Source organism: Onychomys torridus, chromosome 22 (genome assembly GCF_903995425.1).
Source record: "Onychomys torridus chromosome 22, mOncTor1.1, whole genome shotgun sequence".
Lineage (NCBI taxonomy): Eukaryota > Metazoa > Chordata > Mammalia > Rodentia > Cricetidae > Onychomys > Onychomys torridus.
In genome coordinates this window covers 17,146,574-17,163,904 of record NC_050464.1, presented here as the reverse complement: position 1 = coordinate 17,163,904, position 17,331 = coordinate 17,146,574, and the positions used below count along the sequence as shown (strand labels likewise).

At 48.9% G+C, this 17,331-nt stretch overlaps 1 protein-coding gene across 8 annotated transcripts in view; it reads right to left on the bottom strand.

Moving 5' to 3' along the window:
• Cux1 (cut like homeobox 1) overlaps window positions 1-17,331 on the bottom strand; it is a 331,979-nt gene that overhangs the window by 14,520 nt on the left and 300,128 nt on the right. For 4 of the 8 annotated variants that reach the window (XM_036172586.1, XM_036172588.1, XM_036172587.1 and 1 more), the window contains one exon: window positions 13,053-14,383. The exons of the other annotated variants lie outside the window; for them this stretch is intronic. In XM_036172586.1, the coding sequence (XP_036028479.1) occupies window positions 13,720-14,383 (664 nt within the window). In that variant the 3' untranslated portion in view covers window positions 13,053-13,719. Of the gene's footprint in view, window positions 1-13,052; window positions 14,384-17,331 lie in introns of those variants that run through there. 8 annotated transcript variants of the gene reach the window in all.

Here is a 17,331-nt window from a genome sequence, read left to right as displayed (position 1 = left end):
TACCCCAGAGAGGCGTGAGGGTGCCGGAGTTGTAGCTTAGCTATGGGATACCCGTGTAGACGCCCTCAGTGAAGGTCTGGGGGATGTGACTCAGAGGGCAGAGTACCTGCCGAGCATGCACAAGGCTCTGGGTTCCATCTCTAGTACCACAAAAAATAAGAATGAGGAATACAGTCAAGGCGCGCAGAGGCTACAGCTAGGCCAAGTACAAGCACTTATCACAGTAGGAGTCAGAGGGGCCTAGGATGCTGGAGTTATCATTGTCCTTTCTGATGGCAGGGGGCCCTGCTGGATTAAATTAGCTTCTTGCAGGCCAGGTAGGGGTTGAGGGCTAGTTAATCAATACACACTGCGCCACCTTTGCCCTGACTCTACAAGGCCTCACAGACACTGAGCAATGCCTACCGAGTTGTTCCGCCTGCAAATGCCCCAGTGTGCCCGTGAGGGTGCCCTTTAACACACTGCCCCTCTTGGTCCCACTGAAGAACTTGTCTATTCTCCAGTGCCTAAGTCCTGAAGACCATCAGCTGGGCTCTGCTCTGCACTACACCAGCTGGATTTGTCCAGGTCCCTCACAACCTCTGTGTATATTGCTGAGTCTGAAATTTAGCATTAGCTGTGAGCACCAGGTACTCAACCCTGCCAGGCACTCCTCCATCGGCCTGGCTGCTATTTCTCTCTGTTAAATTCTGAGTGCTTCTTGGGCCCAGGGTCCCACACACTCCTTCCTTCCTTCCTTCCTTCCTTCCTTCCTTCCTTCCTTCCTTCCTCCCTTCCTTCCTTCCTCCCTTCCTCCCTCCTTCCCTCCCCCCTTTCTCTCTCTCTCGGTTTTTCAAGACAGGGTTTCTCTGTGTAGTTTTTGGTTCCTATCCCGGATCTTGCTCTGTAGACCAGGCTGGCCTCGAACTCACAGAGATCCGCCTGCCTCTGCCTCCCGAGTGCTGGGATTAAAGGTGTGCGCCACCACCGCCCGGCTCACACACGCTTTCTTATCAGTGTTGGCTGTTTTAGACTTATCTATCTGCCTGGAACTCTGCTGTGCGTCTCTCTTGTTCGTTCATTTGTCTGAGACAGGGTCTCACCGACCTCAAACTCCCAGCAGACTTCTTGCCTTAGCTTCTTTGAAGCTGGGCTGATAGATGTGCACCACCATGCCTCTCTAACTGTGTTTGGTATTGAGTATGCACCTTGGCTTTAGAGGGTCTGAGTTTAAACTCCTTCCTCCCAGGATCTGCTTTCCCAGTACCAGTCTCCGCTTCCTGGCCCTGAGTGTCCTGGCCAGCCCTTTGTAGATGCTGAGTTATCTAGCAATGGAATGGCTCAGACTAAGCCTTAGTCATTGTTGTTGTCTCCTATTGGGAATTGAATGCAGGGCTCACATATGCTAAACAAACATTCAACTACTGACATACTTTCTGCACCTTGCTGGGGGATTCTAGGCTCTACCACTGAGCCATATCCCCAGCCCCTCACTGGGAGATTCTAGGCAGGTGCTCTACCACTGAGCCATATCCCCAGCCCCTCACTGGGAGATTCTAGGCAGGTGCTCTACCACTGAGCCATATCCCCAGCCCCTCACTGGGGGATTCTAGGCAGGTGCTCTACCACTGAGCCACACCCCAGCCCCTCACTGAAGAATCCTAGGGAAGTGCTCTGCTGCTGAGCCTCACCTGCAGCCCCTCCATTTCTGGCCCTACATGCTCTTCGAATGTTCTAGCAGGGCCAGACCCAACTCTCTACCACTTTATGGGAAGCATGGTGAGCTGGAGCGGAGACTAACGTGTTTCACCTTCCCACCAGTGCTGGCTAGCCACTGGGATGTTCTACTAAATGCAGTGGACAGAATGAGCACAGACCGCTTTCTTGTTCCAATATGCTATCCAATCTCACAGTCCCACCCTGCGTATCTGTAACTGGACTTTCTCTGAGCATCTTATCCAGTGGCTCTCCACCTTCCTAATGCTGTCACCCTTTAATACAGTTCCCCATGTTGCTGTGACCCCCACCATAAATCTATGCTTAGTAACTATAATTTTGCTACTGTTATGAATCGTGATATAAATATCTGATAAGCAGGAGATCTGGTGTACAATCCTAAAGGGATCATGACCCATGGGTTGAGAACCTGTATTAAGGTCTCTCATTTGAATCAGACCCACTCATCCTTAGGGGAGGCAGTGTGGCCTATTTCCGGAGGTTGGCAATGTGCCTACAGTGGGTGAGTCTCCCAGCTGCAGCCTGAAACCTTTCTATGTGCTTTTGCTTCCCAAGTTGGCAGTTTATAAAACAGCTCTGCAAAACCACATGCAAAGTTGAATGTTGTGGCACATGCCAGGAGGCAGGAATCCTGCACGTGGGAGGTGCAGTCAGGCAGGATTAGTAGTTTAAGGCCAACCTCACCTATACAGCAAGCTCCATACTAGCCTGGGCTATATAAGGGTCCATACTACACAAACAAAAGGTAGTACTCAGTTGGTTTTAAAAAAAAAAAAAAAAAGCCAGGCATGGGGCTGGAGAGATGGCTCAGTGGTTAAGAGCACTGGTTGCTTTTCCAGAGGACCCAGGTTCAGTTCCTAGCACCCACAGGGTGACTTACAACCACCTGTAACTCCAGTTCCAATGCCTTCTTCTGGCCTCATTGGGCACCTGCCATGCACACAGTGCACAGGCATATAAATTCAGGCAAAGCACATTCAATAAGACAAACAAAAAAATCTAAAAAAGGAAAAAAACATAGCCAGGTACAGTGGTAAGCTTGTAAACCCAGGGCTGGGCTGATGGAGACCAGCAGATCCTTGGAGCTCCCTGCCCAGCCAGTTTAGCTCCAGGCCAGTAAGAGATTACTTTAAAAGCACTTGGGGGAAGCTTTCTAGGTTGTCTGTTGTAGAATTCAATTCAGTGAATACATGTTTTTGTTCTGAGACAGAATCTCACAGACATGGCTGGTCTTGTACTATATAGCCAAAGGCAACTTTGAACTCTTGACCATCCTACCCTCGCCTTGCAAATGTGGGATTACAGGCATGTGCTGCCACCACGGTTTTGGATAACCTGTCTTTAGAAAGTGGGAGGCCGGGGCTAGAGAGGTGGCTCAGCAGTTAAGAGCACTGGCTGCTTTTTGAGAGGATAGGAGTTCAGTTTGCACCCACATGGTAGCTCATGACCATTGGTAACTCCAGTTCCAGATCTGAGACACTTTTCTGGCTTCCTCGGGTACTAAGCACACATCCTAAACACATCCTTAAACTCAGAAACGGGTGAGTTGGCTTGAGTTGGATGAGCTAGCCCGAAGTGTATCCGATACCACCTTGTAGGGCTAGCTCTTGTGGTCCAGAGAAAGCCTGCTCCCCAGGCTCTGGTGGTGTCCAACGGGAGGGGCTGGTGTTTGGAGACAATGAGAGTGACAACCATGTCCCCCGAGTGTCTGAATGAAGCTTGGGGGTTCCTGGGGGAGGGAGAAGAGCTCACAGAGCTGGAGCATACGCAGATACACAATAGGATAACTACACATAAAGAAATCTTAGAGAATTTCAACTGCTGTGGACTATCACTGTAACTATGGAAAGCGGTGTTACATTGTTCCTGCTGCATTGGTTTAACTATGTAAAGATGTGTTGCTGTTTTCCCTTGCCTACCTAAGGTACATGATTGGTCTAATAAAAAGCTGAATGGTCAATAGCTAGGCAGTAGAGGGTTAGGTGGGCCTGGAGAGGAGAGAGAATAAGGAGGAGGAGGAATCTAGGCTCGGGAGAGAGGGAGACATTTGGGGCTACCAGCCAGGCAGCCAGACATGGAGTAGGACATACAGAATGAAGGAAAGGTAAAAAGCCTGAGGCAAAACGTAGATGAAGAGAAACAGGTTAATTTCAGTTCTAAGAGTTAGTGGGACAAGGGCTGGAGAGATGGCTCAGAGGTTAAGAGCACTGAGGTCCTGAGTTCAATTCCCAGCAACCACATGGTGGTTTACAACCATCTCTAATGAGATCTGGCCCCTCTTATGGCTTGCAGGCAGAACACCACATACATATAAATAAATATTTTAAAAAAAAAAGAAAAAAAAGAGTTAGTAGGACAAGCATAAGGTCAGGCTGAACATTCTTCAGTCTCTGTGTCATGATTTGGGAGCTGGCTGGTGGCCCAGAGAAAGCCTGCTACACAATACAATTAACATTTGCTGTGAAGGCTCCATTTTATATGTAAGGATTTTATGTTAAAACCGAAGACTTAAGGCCTGAATGGATGTGACCTTGGGTAAGGCCTCACTCTTCTCCCAGACAGGACCAGACAGTAACTTTGACTAAAGGTATCCCACCTTCCTGCAGCGTTCACCTGTCAGTGGTAACCCCATCAGGTGCCCCTCAGGAAACACCCTGTGATGTCATTCAAATCCCTTAGCAACCCCTGGAAGATGCCCTCAGAACCCACCAACTCCCACATGTGACTACTGTAAAGCCAGAGAGAGCGACACTCTTGAAGAAGCTCACCCCACACTCACTGTCTTCCCAAGCCCCTCTTTTCCTCTTAACCTTTGTGCTTAAAATTTGAATTAACAGCCGGGCGGTGGTGGCGCACGCCTTTAATCCCAGCACTCGGGAGGCAGAGGCAGACGGATCTCTGTGAGTTCGAGGCCAACCTGGTTTACAAAGTGAATTCCAGGACAGCTAAGGCTACACAGAGAAAACCTGTGTCGAAAACCAAAAAAATTTTTGAATTAACAACGTTGGGGCCAGGAAGACGGCTCAGTGGGTAAAGGTGCTTGCCACCAAGCCTGATGACCTGCTTGATCCACTGGGTAGGAGGAGTGAAATGACCCCCTAAGTTGTCCCCTGACTTCCACAGGTGACACCCATGTAGCCACATACATACATATTAATACAAAGAAAAAGTCATTTAATAAACCTTAGCTCTGCTCATACTGTTTTACCCTGAATTCTTTTCTGCAGGGAAGCCAAGGATCTGGTTTTCCCTGAGTTGAGGTCCCCAAGGATAACAGGACTCCTTAGGCTAATAGGGGTGGCAACTGCATCTCTATCCTTGTCACCCTTGACAACACCCTGAGTGAGGGCCACATGCAGCAGCAGCAGCAGCAGAGGCCAGTCCTCATAAATGCCTGCAGGACAGGTCAAGATGTCCCCTTATAGTGACCGACAGGAGGCAGATAACAGACAAGGTGAGCCCTTGATTTAAAGATACAGGGGCAAGGTTGACACAGGCAAACAGGCCTTTTGGGTGGTCCCACTGGGCACAGGAACCTGGCAGCATCCAAATCCCTACACCCTCGGCTTCTGCCGGCACTGCCTAGGAACCACGTAACAGGCTATGCAAGAAGTGAATGGCGATTCTCGAGGCACCCATGGGACCCATGTCCAAGAGTCTGCTGCCACTTCTTAGGCCGGAGAAATCTTCAATAAAAACAGCCCACACGCACTTGTGTTTGTATAAAAGATATTTACTTCAATTATCACACCTAGGGTGCTAGTGAATAATAATACATGGTGTGAGCTTCGGTGATATTGCTTCTCCGTATCATAATAGGGACCGTTGGACAGTGCAGAGAACAAACATTTCGTATGGCTAACCAAAGACAAGAAGGGACGACGCTGAGGGGGCCGACGGGTGCCTCCCCCACCCCCACGCCAGCCGGAACCAACTCTTAAATGCAGAAACCAAATCGCAAGAAAAATCAAGATGTGTGATAGGAGATGGTCACAGCAACACAAGGCTTCTCAAAACTACTTGTACAAAAAGAGAGAGAGAGACATACATCTTTTACAATTTTCTTCCTTCCTCTCGCTTCTTTTTGGTCAATTGGGTCTTGGATTAAAATAAAAAAAAAAAATCTGTGATTGTATTAACACACAAGCTCTACAAACAACCTAAGACTTAGTGCCTGATAGAAAAAGAAGAAGTAAATACTGCTAAAATGTAACACATGATGGGGGGGGCTGAGGAAGGGCTGACTTGAGTCTTGTGCTGTGTGTTAGTAGTCTAGAGGAGGGTGGTGCTACCCGCTCTCCCAGCAAGTAGTTATTGCACAAACGCAAAGAGCTAGGCTTCTTGTTCTGTGGGAAGGGACTCAGGGAAAGCCATGGAGTTGATTCCTCCCCACTGTCAGCTTACAAGCTAGTCTCAAAATGCTTGAAGGCTTTTTTTTTTTTCAAATGCATTCCCATGTTTCTAAAATGTCCGGCATTTTTCTGAGGCAGGGGCGGTCTCAGAGGGTGGGAATGAGAGTCTATTTTGTGTGTGTGCGTGTGCACATGTACAGGGTGGGGTGGGGTGGAGAGAGAACCAGAGAGATGGAGAGAGAAATGCATAGACTAATTAAGAAAAAATAAAGTGGGGCAATTTTATTGGAGGGCTTTTACCCCCAAAGAGATGAGTGAGACTCCTCTCCTCCCAATTTCAGAGACTAGGAAAGATACGGTACAGAAAGAAATGTGGACTTGGGCTCTGTGGACTAGGGGTAAAGGCAGGTATCCCGCCCTGCCTAGGGGGTGAGCAGGCCCCTAGCCTCTCCCTGGAGTGAGTCTCTTTTTTTTAAGTTTGCCCAGGTGGAGGTGAGTCCCACCCTCTGCTGAGCAAGCAATGGGGGTTTCTGGCTGGTTGCATTTCCAACCACAGAAAATCCTTTCTCCACTTTTCACGACATGGGAGGGTAAGGGGTTCTTTCAACCCACAACCTAGGTGTGGGCCCTCCAGCCACATCCAGTGCTAGGAAATACCTGTTGCCTTGAAAGATGCCTATGACTGACTTTGAATGCAGGAAAGACAGCTGACAATGAAAATGAATGACGTGGCAACCCGTGGGGACCACTGAGAAATCGCTTTCTGGCTCAGGGTGACGGCCTTCGCCAGACCGCCTGCCTCTCCCCTGATCCAGGCTCGCCAAACCTTCATGAACCCAGAAGTCTTAACAGAGGCTCTAGGAGGCTTTGGGGGAACTTCAACTTGGCTTTCCTGTTTTTCTCCCTGCATTGCAGCGCCTCTGGGAGCAATTCTCCAAGCCAGCGCTGCCTGACATGGGTAACTTTGTTCATCAACTCTCAGTTGAACAGTTAGGACATGTAGAGACCGCCAGGTTTTGAGTGGCTACTAGGGAGACAGGTGTCTGATTGTGCTGGAGGACTCCCTTCTGTCCCTCATCCCTCCCACTGCAGTCCCCAGACCTTTTCGGAGTCTGGGGTGGGGAGAAGAGACAGTAACCACCGGAGTGACAGCAAAAGCATTCGCAACAACAACACAAAACGACAACACACTCCTGATAAGTACTTAAATGATTAACCTAATAATAAATTAGAAGAGGATAGAAATATTTTTTTCTTTCTTAAAGAAACATCCTTTTATAATCACCCTCGAGCACGCTGACAGATCAGTAGCAGTCGGTCTATCTCCACAAAGAGAGGGGTAAGTGCTTCAAGGGTCGACTGTGGGGTCAGGCGTTTGGGAAGATTCCCCAGCTGCTGGAACCCAGGCAGCCATGACCCAGGGCTCAGGGCTGAGCCGCAGTGGCCAAGGTAGGCCAGCTTGCCCGTCGGTTCATGAACATACAGAACTACAGTGAACATACTCATCCACGACCTGAATCGATCCTGGTTCTAAAGCTTACTTAGGAGTTCATTTGGTGTGCAATAACGCTATCTTTTTCAAAAAGAAAGGAAAAGAAAACAACCCCCCCCCCAAACAAAAGTAACAATGACTTCCATTGCACAGAGCTTTGACACAGAGCCGTCTATTAAGTGCTTCCTGTTTAAAGCAAACTACAAAAAATAAGATAAAACAAACAAACAAAAGATAATTATGGGTTGGGGAAAAAAAAAGAATTGCCAAACAAAAGCAGCCCCGTGCCACTTGGATGTGTCTTGCTGAATGGTGTCCTATTTTGACAACGGAAGTCCCAACGCTTCCTGGCGCTGTGCTTCTGATATATTTTCCGTAGGGATAGAGGCGTGGTATTGGGATTTAAGGCACCTTTCCTTTCTGATCACAGAAAGCTTAGTACATAGCATATTTGTGGTAGAAATTAAAGCCCGAATGCTACAAACATTACAGTATCAGACTCTATTTAACATGCGCAAACTAAACCCATCTATGAAAAGCAACTCAAAGGCATTTGAAATTTGAATAACCGAGGGATGGGGCGTGCACATTCATGCATAATCGACTGTCTTCCTCTCATTAGCCCCTCCCCCTCATTCTTGGCAACAATGCTGAACTTTTCAAGTCAGCATTTCAAAGGAGCCCAGGAGCTTTGGAAATGTCTTGTTAAAGCTAAATGTCACTTCGTCCAAAAATGAAAACTCAATATGCCACTGAAGACGTGGCCGTGGGATCTTTGGAGGGGAGGTGTCAGCAGAGGGGTAGGAGTGGACATGGGGGCGAAGAAGCAGGTCCTCGAGCGGAACACTGGGAGGTCCTGGCTTTTCTTCTGATGTTCCTGAACCCCCTTCTTGCACTGGTTGAGCCTGAGGCCTTGGGACTGTTCTTGCCCTACCCCTTCTCCTGGTAGTTTCCATCTACACAGCATCGGCAGAAGCAATGAGAATGGAATCTTCTCACATTAGTCCCTTCTCTTAGCATGCAAGGTGACTGGCCAGCCCGGCACACAGCACCTCTGGGAACTGGGTCCAAGCCACTTCAAGAGTCTCAGGCCACCTGGGACAAACATTGCCATAGTGGCCACACAGTCTTCCCCAGAATCAGTCAAGCCCCAGAGAAACTGCAGTGGCAGCCATGTCTGGTGAATTCACCATTCATGATGGGGACAAGACAAAGTCCCCTATGTCCTAGGGGGACGCTTTGGCCACTAGAGCAGGTATGACTCAGACCCACCATCTGTCCTGGGAGCCGGTTTTCTCCCACATGGAACAGAAGCTGGCAAAGTTCTTTTGGGAAGTAAAGACCAGGCATACATGACAGGAGAGAAAGCTCTATGTTGACCTGTCCTGTCCTGGAGATACATTTGTTTGTAAAGCAGAGCTCACAGCAAGGTCCCAGGGCTAGAGACAAGAGGTGCAGATAGTCACAGTTCCTGGGGATGTGTGCTTATGTCCTTTAGGGATAACCCCTGGCCCAAGGAATGTCTGTGATGGAGTCTGACAGCTGTGTGGGACAGCAGAGCAAAAGACAAGAGTATCTGAGGCTAGAGCCCCCACCCCCCCCCCCACCAGCTGCTGGAGTTTCAAGAACAGCTGAAAGTCAAGAGGAAAATCCCTGTGCTCAGCAGACCCCAGACACCACTTCAGGACATGCTCACAGGAGGAGGCAAAAAGCCCACCTGCCAAGCTGAAATGATGGGCCAAGCTTGCAGCCTCCCCCACCCCTCGCCACTTGCCTCACAGTTCTGAGGGATGCCAATGGTGAGGTAGAAGAGGACAGATGAGGGAAGACACCGAAGAAGGAACAGGAGTAACACAGCCAAGAGCCTTCAACTCCCTTGCTGGACCCCATCTTCTCTTCAGGACGGCTCACAGCCTCAGGGGCTGGCCTGACATGACTACAGCAGTGCATGGCAAGCACAAGCCCATGACGGGGACCAAACCATTGCACAGGGTGCCCAGAGTCCACCGAGCCTTCCTTTGCATGAAAGCACAGCTCCGGAGGACAAAGATTTCCAGTCTTGCTGTGGCAGGGAGGGCATCTGTGATGCTGGCTATCAGCACCCTGACTCAACAGTGCTAGTCAGTGCCACAGAGTGCTCCCCTGGCATTGGATACAAGCTGTTTCCTGCTGGGCCTGCTCTGGAGCTCCACAACTGAACTTGGCTCTGGCTGCAGAGGCGGATGAGTTATGTGGGTAACAATGGGCAGGGACTCTCTTGGCCACAAGCGTCCAGATGAACACTCAGCTCGAAGCTCTGCTGTATTCTGAGTCATCTACCATTAGATGTGGCTTTAAACAGAGAGAAAAGAGAGATTCTGACTAGAGGAAAGCCTAACTGGGAGACACCTGAGCTTTGCACACAGAAGTATCTGTTCCAAGGAAGATGACAGCTGTTCTCTTTTGCCTTGTTTTCAGAGTGGTGTGCCTGGACTCCTAATACTACATCCCAGAGAGTCTGTACTGATTCCAACCCAGGATACAGTCATAAGCCACTTGTGATCATTTTCAGGGTGGCTAGCTAAGAAAATAGTCAATTTCAGCTAAGTGCCTGCATTTTTTTTTTTTTTTTTCCAAAGAAGAGATCTAGTAGACAGAGATCAGACATCTCCACTGACTAAAGTTTCAGGGAGAAGGCGACTTGGAGCCAGGTCAGAGTGGAAGTGAGTGGGCAGAAGTCTAAGAACCCACATGCCTGCCACTTCGGATGCCGCAAGGGTCCTTGGGCATGAATGGAAAGGTGTCAAGGGGCCAGGTGTGAACACTGATTTTATGGTAGGCTCCCACTTAACCAGCTGGGTAACGGCACGATACCTAGTTAGGATTGCCTCTAATTAAAAAGAAAGGCATTTAAAATGAACAGTGGCTTGTGATGAAGTGTTAGTGTTTTATATGGAACCATTTTCCCCTGTGTGTGTGGGTGTGTGTGGGGGAGTACATTCAGCTTTTGAAGCTGAGAGAGTGTAAAGGGGATGGCTGGCTGCCTGTGGGAGCTACTGCTTGGATCTCCAGCCAATGGAAGGTCACTGCACAAAGGAGCGCTGTTCAAGGCACTTGAATATTGCTTTTCCAGATGAAAGATGAACCGTTGGACTCAAACTGGGGAGAGGAGAGGACCTGATGAGGACGGAGATGTAACCCCGCAGGTGTCTGTGTTGTCTACTGGCAACTCTTAGAAATACTATATAGACAGTGCTAGCTTAACCCCAAACACCATCAAGTTGGGAATCTCAATTCAAATAATAATAATAATAATTATAACAATAAATAAAAGAGAACATACAAATACAGAACTCAAGCAAAAACCTAACCAAGTGATTGTATCGAGCACCCAGATGGAGGTCTGGCACAAGAGACAGGATGGAAATCAACAAGAACCTAGTTCAAAAAATAAACAAAAATGACTAACTTGCTTGGAAGAGCCAAAGGCTGTCTTAGACTGCTACTGTGTGGCTACCAGGATGGAAAAAATCTCGACTTCCATTTCCTCAGATTTAACACTGTGGTTAAGTAACAGTCATGCCTTTAAAACTAACACACTCCCCTCTTCAGTCCTGTTAACTCTGCTTCTCATCCTAGTGAAAATTAGGTGTTTAAGATCCATCACCCATGATGACAGAATCCCTCGAGTTTCTGTGGAGGGGGTACCATGATCCCACCAGTGACGCTGCTCCTCCATGTCCCTAAGGGATCCCTGGTGGGAGCGAGCCGGGGTGACTCCATTTTCTCCTTCTGCCCCTCCCTCCACTGTGACTCTCTCACTGAACCAGATCTCAGGCGCGGAAGTGACGCAACCATCCAAAGAGCGAACAAGGGGCCTGCCTCGCAGCCTCCTAGAGCCTCCTGGGGACTTCTCATTCATGAAAAGGTATTGTCTTTAGTGTCGTGACTCTTACAGTCTGTGAAAACTCCAACTAAGGGCTTGCAGCTGCAGGTTGAAAGATGTGAATGAAAATATATAAGCTCCAAACATCATGCAAGAAATGTGGTTTCACATCTGACAGTCAAAGCCTACGAGCTAAGGAATAACAAGCACACTGAGGTGTAATAGCGGGAGATACCTTTAAAATTAGAACTCCCTCCCACCCTCCCAAATAAAAAAAAAGGACTATTAATTAATTAAACTTAAGAAATAATGAATGCACCATTAAAATGTCATCCAAAGATGTTGACCTAAGACAAAAGTTTCAATGATACACAATACGGTCAAAAGGTTTTCAATCAGTAATATACAGCATGACAGCTACATCTTGTAAATTATACCCAATACTGCCGGCAGTCTATCCCTCTAAAGAATATTTGCCCCTTTCATCCCTTCCTAACAATCAGATAATAAAATACAGCACCTATAAATAAGCAAACAAAAATATATATATATACCGAAATCATCTATTGTTAGTTTAAAGATATGGCGATAAGGAGTCTAAATTAGCAAAACCTGTAGAAGCCATGACTGACAAACCAGCTTGTTGAAAAGGTGGCAGTAGTGCACTCTATGTGTGCACAGGTACTTAAGAAAATACACAGACGTATAAAATTGCACACGCACACACACGCACACTTTCATCCACCTCTATACTCACGCATATACACATAGACAACGGGAGGAATCAAGAGACAAGTTAGACTTGATTTGTACTTAGGCTGCCCTAAACTGTGCATAAAACAACTTTGTGAGGAGAAAGAAGGAAGGGCCAATGGTCTGGTCTGGAACTGAAGAGTGTCACCGTTCTGTCTCTACAGGGATGGGAATAGAGCCCAGACTGCTGCGTACTCTCTTCTGCAGGGAAGGAAGCTTCCCACGAGTGGATAGGGTTATCAGTGCTTGTGGTGGGAAGGGGACAGGAGAAGAGAGAGGAAGAGAGAGTGCGCATGGTTGTGCCAGCCCTGCCCAAGCCCAGGGAGCATCTTCCCCTGGGGGCTCAGTCCGTCATGTGCCCTGGAGAGTGGCGTGAGGTGAGGTGCCTTCTGTGCCAAGGAAAGATGAACAGACGGTTGCCTGCACACGGAGGGACTAACTGCTGTGACCTTGTGGGTCTACATTTTCCTTGCTTTCGACGCTTGCTCATGAGCGAATGTGCCAACACAGACGTAGACACCATAAAACAAAATGAACCGGTACATGCTACAGTTCTAACTTGTCTCCTAAACCTCCGAGATATGAGGTCTGATCAGCGTGCTCTGCGGTTAGAGGTTAAAAAGCAGATTATAAAATACCTAGATTCGGATCTTTCTTTTTGTCCTGATTTGGCCTAGAATGGAGTGTATTAAACAAACTCTGGCTAGCAAAAGCCCAGAGTCAGTTAAAGCTATGGATCAATGTGCACTACATGTCAGGATTCTATTTACGTACAAGAAACACTACGTCAGCTACCACAAAATCAGATAGTTTTCCTGATGTGACTTTTCTTTTTTTTTCTTTTTGTTAAAAAATATGTGGAGTAAATGTGTTTTATTTTAATTCAAAGTTTCAAACGAGAAGATTCTTTTCTTGAAAATATTTAGGAATCCAAACTAGTGTGTTTAGAGTCGGTTTGACTGTGCAATCTCTTAGTGGCAACTGAACAGCTACAAAAACTTTCTTTTTTAATTTTTCTGAAAAATCCCCCCCTTCCTGGTTTAAGAAGATAATAGTGTATTATCGCTCTGAAGCCATTAGATGGCAGATAAAAAGCCCCCTTTTAATATGTGGGTTTGATTTTTTTTTTTAAAGCCCACACGAAAGAGGAGGGCACAAGGCAAAAGCTGTAAAGAGTTATTCCAGAACCTGTGGAAATCACTTTTAAGGGCAATAAAAAAAAAACACTTCAGGGTACAAAAAAGCTCGACTACACATTTCCGTTTTCTTCCTTGAAAACACGACATAGATTGGGCTTAATGCTCCTTTGTTTTCTATATGCACCTTGGCCTATGGCGATTTTGCCCTGTGGCCCGCAGGGCGGTAAGTGCGCGCAACACGTCCAGGCCTCGGGTCGCACCGCCCTCCGCGCCCGCCTGCCCCGGCCCGCCCCGGCCCACCCCTAGCCAGTGCGGACTAGGCCCGGCTGGGACCCGCTGGGCGCAAGGAGGCCCGGCCGGCCCGGCGAGGCGCTGCTGGTCAGGCCCAGCGGCCCGGCGCCCTCAGAACTCCCATTCAATGGGCTCCTCCCGGCTGGCAGCCTTCTCCAGGCGGTGGATGATGCTGTTCAAGTTCGCCGCCTTCTTCTTCCGCACCGGGTTGTCCCGGGCGCCCGCCGCCTCGGGCAGGCCGAAGAGGCTCTGCAGGGAGCTCGGCCTCCGCGCAGGCGCGCTGGCGGGCGCGCTGGTGCTTGGCAACGCAGAACTCCTCTCCGCAGGGCCCGCCCTGGCCGGGGCCTCGGGGGCCGTCGCGGTGGCTGAGGTAGCGGCGTCCTCTCCGGCCGCGGGTGCGGCGAGGTTTGGCACAGGCGCCGGGGTGTCGGCGAGGCCCTCGGGCGGTGGCCTCGGCCGGCCCGCGTCTTCAGCGTCGTCCTGTCCTGGGGGCACCGAGGATAGCGGCTGCGCCTTGGCCTTCTCGGCGGGCGGCGTCGCCTCTTCCCGGTCGGCCGGGGCCGCGGCCACCTCTGCCGGCCCTCCCTGAGACTTGGTGGCCACCGTGGCGCCACCTGGCTCCTCGACGTCGGCGGCCTCCACACCGTCACAGCTGTCGCCTTCTGAGCTGGGTGCGGCGCGGCCACTTCGGGCCGAAGGTGAGTCGCTGGCACCGGCCTGGCCCTGGCTCCCGGCTTGAATCTCCTCAATGAACAGTTCTCTGCGGATCCGAGACCTGCGCGACACAAGGGAAGGCCCGTGAGGTTCCTGTGCACATCACCTGCCACGCACGGCTACTGCCCGCCTCCCCTGCCCAAACTCTGCCTCTGTGTTGAGAGGCCACCACCTTCCCCCTACCACTTAATTTTTCTGAGATAAGATCTCGTATCCCGGGGCTGGAGAGATGGCTCAATGGTTAAGAACACTAGCTGCTCTTCCAGAGGACCAGTGTTCAATTCCCAGCACCCACATGGCAGTTGACATCTGTCGGTAAGTTCAGATCTCCAGGATCTGACACGTTCATGCCAATGCATATAAAATAAAGTAAAAAAAAAAAAAGATCTTGTATACCAGACTAGCCTTGAACTTGCTAATTAGCCAAGAGTGACCTTGAATATCAAGTCCTGCAGCCGCCATTTCCCCAGTGCTCGGGTTCCAAGTGTGCACCACCCACCACGCCTGGTTTATGTGGCGCTGGGGAGAGAAGCCAGGGATCTGTGCATGCTAGGGAAGCACTCCATCACCTGAGCTACATCCTCAGCCTTATTTTGTTTTTGAGACCGGGTCTTGTTAGGCAGTAACACCAGCCCAAGGATAGTCTTGAATTTGTCATGTGGCTCACATAGCCTGGCCTTGAACAGAGGATCCTCCTGTTCCAGCCTTTTGAGAACTGGGACTCCATCGTGTAGTTCCTGACTGGCCCATTTCCTTCGTCTTCATCTTACAATGATGGTCCCCTAACCAGCTCCTTCTACTCTGTGCAACAAGCATGGTTCCTGGCACGTTCCTGGAAACTTCACTGGAAAGCCAATTATTGGATGTGGCCTAAGGTGGGAATCCTGTAACTTGAGCTCTGGGCCACAGGTCAGGGGTATGTCTTCTACTGATTCCCTACTCTGAAGGAAGCAGACTCTGAGAAAGAGTCAGCTGATCAAGTAGGAAGGAGACTAAATACATGCTTCTAGTATTTCAAGGGAAAAAAATGTGAATGGGTGTTTTGCCTGTATGTATGTATCTGTGTGCACCACATGTGGCCTGGTGCCCCTGGAGGTCGGAAGGGAGCCTTGGCTCTCCTGAAACTGGTGTTGCAGACGGTAGTGAGCTGCTGTAGGGCTGCTGACAATCAAACCAGGGTCTTCTGCAAGAGCAGCAGGTGCTCTTAACTGCTGAGCCATCCCTCTCCAGTTCCTCAACCAAGTTCATTTATGTTTATATTTCTTTTCAGATAGGGTCTCGTTATGAAAACCTATCCTGGAGCTCATCATGTAGACCAGGCTGGCCGCAAACTCACAGAGATCTGCTGGCCCTGCCTCCCAAGTGCTGGGATTAAAGGTGTGGAACACAATGCCTGGCTCAACCAAGTGTTTCTTTCTTTCTTCTTTTCTTTTTTTTTGGACAGGGTTTCTCCGTGTAGCTCTGGCCATCCTGGAACTCACTCTGTAGACCAGGCTGCCTCTGCCTCCCGAGTGCTGGGATTAAAGGCGTGCACCACCACCGCTGTTTTCAATACAGCTTCTACCAGCTTTAGGTGGTGATGGGCTCAGGTAACTTGCTGAGACACCGAATGCCAGGACAGCTTGCTTCCTTCACAAAGGGTCCTTAAGTCACCTCCCCGTCACTTTCACAGCCCTAGGCTCAGCCAGTGTCTTTCCAGTCAGCCAGCATAATATGCAAATGTCCACTTTTGAAGAGCATCTTTGGGTGAATTAGCACCAAGCCCAGTGTCCTGCAGAAAGTGGCCTCCATAAAAACCTTAGGCTGGACATGGCTTCGACTGCTGTTTCTGTTCATGTTATACTGAATGAAGGGCACGCCCTCTTATACCCCAGATTAGAGGGTTGAACTAGCTTTAAGCTTACTCAGCAGAGCCATGCCTCAACTCTTGACCGGCTGATTTAACCAAGTGCTGTATATACCTCCCAACACTTCTTGAACTTTTTAGTTTTAAGACATAGTCTTTCTAAGTTTCCCTTGAACTTATCCTGTAGCCCAGGCTGGCCTAAAACTTTAAATTTTCTTTCATCAGCTTCCTGAATAGCTGAGGTTATAGGCCTGTCCTAGGCTTGATTTAGGGGGTTTGGCTCAAGATATGAGAATCTTAGGGTAGTTGTTTACCTGGTCCATAGTCACTTGTTTTTGCTAGAGTGAAATCAGAACCTCCTCCTGAATGTTTATTTATTTGTTTACTTGTTTGTTCATTTATTTATTTAGTTTAGAGACTGGGTCTCTCTACACAACCCTGGCTGTCCTGGAACTTACTATGTAGACTAGGCTGGTCTTGAACTCATAGAGATCCACCTTCTACCTCTGCCTCCCCAGTGTTGGGATTAAAGGCATGTGCCACTATGCCCAACTTTTTAAATTACATTTCCTTATGTTGTATGAGTGTTTTGCCTACATGTATATCTGTGTACCATATGTATGCCTGGTGCCCATGGAGGCCAGAGAGAGTGTTAGATTCCCCAGGAACTGGAGTTACAGATGGCTGTGAACTACTATGTGGGTGCTGGGATCTGAACCTGGGTCTTCTGGAAGAGCAGCTAATGCTCTTAACTGCGGAACCCTCTCTCCAGCACCTGCCCTGAAGATTTTAAAGCCATGATTCAGAAAGGTGAGGTTCTGATAGGTCCCCAGAAATACCCAGGCACAGCAGCTTTCCTAGGGTAGCTTCAGGCACTTGGGAACTGCTGTGATGAGAAGGTGGCTCTGCTCATAACCTGTTTTCAAGCCCCAGGGCAGCAAGGATGCCAGTCGGGTGAGCACCCAGTTCTGCTCTGCCCGGGCAGGAGATGGCAGGTTAGGTGGGCAGCTAAATCTTATTACAATTAGGGTGCAAGTATGCTGCATGGTTTGAAGTTTGTCTTGCCATTTACTAGCTATACAACTTAGATAAATAAATAAATATGGACTTTTGAGTTTGTTTGTCTCAAGCTTGCTTTCTGAGACAAGGCCTTACTGTGTATC